The following is a 4,530-nucleotide window of genomic DNA, read 5'->3' on the forward strand; positions in this document are numbered from 1 at the left end:
CGACGATTACTACTGCTTTCGAATTTACGTAGATGAGTTGCAGCCTGGCATCCGAATCATCTGAACTGAGGACGAATTTTTGGGATTAACTCACCCTCGCAGGACGCCCCTCACCCCAAGACACACTTACACGTCCATGCAATAATGGTGTTTTCTTGCATGCACATATGCGATGATGCATGAATATAGTGGTGTATACACACACATACATACATACATATCCCAAATGATCATGAAAATACCATGACAAATTAATTAACAACATAACATATATATCACAATGAAAATATAAAAGGAATTAATACGAATTAAAGAAATGAACAAAGATACTATATATGACGCTGACCATCAATAGCCAGCACATAACATTCATGAGTCATCTAATTAAACAACACAGAAAATTCATCAAAACAAATCAACATAAACAAAGTAATTAATCAAAACAACAACAAACCATATGATTTTTTGAATAATTAATTTCCTGCAAACGTTTTCTACACTTCCATCTAACATGGCCCAACGATAATCCGCCACGTCTCATCTCTCACGCCTACGCCTTTTGTATGGTGTCACATCTGAATCCACTGCGCCAGCTGCGTAGGATTGACAATACCAGGAATGTGGGTCCCATCACTCCTCAACAAGCTCGCTATTTCAATATAATTCTGATTCTGCGGCTTCGACCTCAGCTTCGGGTTCGACTTCCCGTTCCTACCCGGCTCAACCTCTTCCGGGCTCGATTTTCTCTTCTTCGAGTCGGCTAAAGCGTTGTTCAGAGGAACAGGCTTAGGTCGAGCCGGGTCAAACTTCTGACCCAATAGAGTTCCTTTAGTTAAATACTCATAAGCCATGTACCCGGCTAAAAGTGGATTGGGCATTTGACACTTCTTCTTCGGGTCAGGTTTAATAAACGACGTCGTAACAGCATTACTAACGGCCGTTAGTGGATTTGACGGTCTTGGAGACGAATAAAACGTGTCTCGGTCTTTTCGCTTCCGTGATGACTCCTCAAGAGTTAAGATTCGACGTGAGTGATGATAATTCATCTTAGCCGTCCGTTTCCAAATTTGCCAATCTTAATCTACTGCATGCCACGTCACCACACACAAAAAAAAAGAAAATAAAAACTTGGCTAAAAAAGCGATAAAAAAGGAAAAAGGTGAAGTTACGGTTAAGGAATTATGGGGTTTGGAAAGATGCAAATAAAGCAAAAGGACAGAAAAGTAAATTCACTCGAATAGGTACATTTCTCGTTGGGTAGAGAAGAAATAAAAATAAAATATTTCTTTTTCTTTTTCAAATTTAAAATACAGTAAAAATTGAAGAGAAATTACTGGAAAAAATGGAAGAAAAAAAGGGTTTGTGTTGAGAGGAAGAAAGGAAGGGAGTGAGTTCGACAGTAAGTCGGAAAAAGATCTAGATAACGATCGCCGGATTCCGGCAAGAACGGTGGATTTCGATGTACGGACGGTGGTTTAAGCGGTGGCTCCGCCGTGGAAGAGGAAGAATTAAACCGGAGAAAGATAGAGAGGGAGAGAAGAGAGACTTTGGGGAAATGAAAGATTTATATAGAGGAAAAGAAACTGAAAAGGGACACAAGTGTGTATATATATATATATATAGTTAATAAACCTACCCTTGGTTTTGCTTATTAATATCTATAATGCCATTGGGTTTAACGGATTGAAATAGATTAAGGCATTTGTGCGAAATGACTGTAAGGTCCGGCGTGTTTTGAAATAGATAAAGGAGTTTGTGCAGGGTCCTGATGTTTTTGCTGCTATAAGGGTGTTTTGGGAATTGAAAGATGATGGATATTTTTGGAATTAAGAAATAATTAAGGGATATGGTATTTTTGTAATATAATGAAGAAATTAAGGGTAATGCTGTTGAGTATAATAGAAATTAGAACATCTGGTATAGAGCCAGCGGTGCTAGCTCCGTGTCTTTAGCATTGCCCTTGGAGGTCAGGATTTTGATACTCTTTTTTATTTTTGTAAAAATTAATGGGGGTTTTATACAAATAAATAAAAATTGGGGTCTTTTGTTTTCTCTTATTGGAAAAAAACTACTCTAGTAGAGTTCAAGTCAATTAATAAATGATGAAGATTTTAATAAATAAATACTCAAAATAAAATCTAGATTACATTTGTTACGTATAAACCAATAATATATTCAGTGTATTACAAAACGAGGGTTAATATCGCTTGATCATAGTTACGAAATATGTATTCTCGTTATAATGTATAACTTGGATATGGTAGATTAAAGTGATTTGGTTAAATACAATCTAATTTAGTTGGGATTTATTTGAGATTCTGACTTAATTATTGTCGTTGATGTAAGTATTAATAGCGTATAATTTTTATATAATCACTATACAATATGGTGGTAATTGGAAGGTAAAAGGATTTTTTATGGAATATGTCATGAAAGTAATTGGGAAAGGGAAAAGAGGAAAATGGGTGGAAGAGAAAGGTCTAAAAATTTATGGATTTGTTATTTTATGATGATTGTAATAAGTAATCAAACATTTACAATCTTTGTCAAATATTTGTTGTCTTGGTGTGATGGATTTAATTAGTATGTGGAATAATCTTCTACGAAATGTTATAATTTAAATAAAACTAACAAAAATAGTTGCAAAATTTTTATAAATCTCATGAGAAAGGAATCATAATGAAAACAATCTTTATAATGCATCGAAATCTGATTTCTGAGTATAACTGGTAAAGTTGCTGCCATGTGACCAGGAAGTCACGGGTTCAAGTCTTGGAAACAGCCTCTGGCAGAAATGTAAGGTAATGCTGCGTACAATAGATCCTTGTGGTCAGACCCTTCCCCGGACCCCGCGCATAGCGGGAGTTTTAGTACACCGCACTGCTCTTTTTTTACTTTTGAGAATTTCTAAGTGATTAATTTCGGGGGAAAGAAATCCCCTGGAATAGACAAATTAATTCATTATAGATATGGATTTGCTTTCCAAATATGATTAAACATGGGGTGGAATGGGGGGAGCCTCGAGAATAAATAATTTTTTTGTAGATAATGCTTTTCAGATGATTAAATCGATAATAAAAATAATTGTTATTTTCCTAAAAGAACTCTTTGATTGTTTAAATAAATAAAAAGATTATAGGATTTATTCGCTATGCTATTTAGGATTAAGAGAATATGAAGCAATCCTTTTATTAGTCAAACAATTGTCGATTCAAAATGTTTTAAGTTTCTTCTTGGTGTGCTAAAAAAGGTAAACAAAAAAAAGGAATAAAAATAAACCAACCATCAATTGAAAATAAAAAAGGTAGTTAGGTTCCATAAGAAAAGAATAATTTACTAAAGTTAGTGGGTAATACTTCACGTGATGTAAAAAAAAATTTAAAAAAAAAAGGAAAAACATGTGACCCAAATTCAAAAACTATTATCTCTAATTAAAAGAGTAAAATTAAATTAATAATTTAATATAAACACGCAATTTAAATTAGAATTACTGAATTCTGCTGAATTTGTGCCTTCAACTCAATCTAATCCATTTTATATAACAAAAAGAATGATCTAATAATAATGTGATATAAATTGTGTCACCTTGACTTGAATTGTTTCGTTTCATGTCATGCTTTACCTCACCAAATATAATGTTAAATTTTGTTAAAAAAATATTTTCTTTGTCATTGCTAAGAAAAAAAAAAGAATAATATTATTGAAGGGGAAAGAAGCATGAACTTTAGCACAACAATGAAGTGACAACATTTTTCATGTGAGTGATTTTCTAGTTCTTATCTTGATTCTTTGAAAGATGTATATTTTTTTAAATGAATTTCTTTTCTAAAATCAAAGAGGAAATAAAATCAATTTTTTCGTTTACTTATTTTCATTTCCTTTAGTTTTTCCAGTTTTCAAATAAAAGTACATCTTCCCTAAAGAGACAAAAATAATAAAAAAAATAAAATAGGGATAACATGCCAATCACATGAGATGAGGTCCTCCTAAAATGTTGGTTTCTTGAAGGTGTGGCCCATCTGATTGCAACATTTTCATAACAAAGTTTATAAAAATGGGATTTTGTTATATAATTAACCTAACAAAATTTTAGATCAAACATGATAATAGGATATAAAATAATTAAAGATTATTAAGATCGAATGAAGTACCTATTTGAGTCTTCTCGAACGATAGACAAGTAGACAAACGGAATATTTCGTCAATGAGATATTAGCCTCACTATATCTTGTTGTACGATATTAGCCTCACTATATCTTGTTGTAACGGCGTCAAAGAGACAAATAGATGTCTTATATAAGAGTTAAGAGTGGAGGACCTAAATGCAAATGATGAAACCTAACGGGCCTTGTCATTACGGGCTTCGTTGGCTAAGCATGTACTGTCATCTCACTAAACTTATCAAGCACGTAAACTGCACAACCCAATCTACAATTACATTTTTCCAACAATTTTATCATTTTTAGATCGATCAAAAAGTTTTTACCCACGTAATGATTTATAGTTGTCGTTACTATAACTTCAATGGAT

General features: G+C 33.0%; 1 protein-coding gene across 1 annotated transcript; it reads right to left on the reverse strand.

Annotated features, from left to right (window-relative positions):
- Positions 1-308: 308 nt before the first annotated feature.
- Positions 309-1,568, reverse strand: LOC129881863 (uncharacterized). Its single transcript, XM_055955973.1, has one exon. It carries the CDS (start codon positions 1,044-1,046, stop codon positions 570-572), a length of 477 nt encoding a protein of 158 aa, XP_055811948.1. The 5' UTR covers positions 1,047-1,568; the 3' UTR covers positions 309-569.
- Between the last annotated feature and the right edge of the window lie 2,962 nt (positions 1,569-4,530).

Source organism: Solanum dulcamara, chromosome 3, assembly GCF_947179165.1.
Source record: "Solanum dulcamara chromosome 3, daSolDulc1.2, whole genome shotgun sequence".
Lineage (NCBI taxonomy): Eukaryota > Viridiplantae > Streptophyta > Magnoliopsida > Solanales > Solanaceae > Solanum > Solanum dulcamara.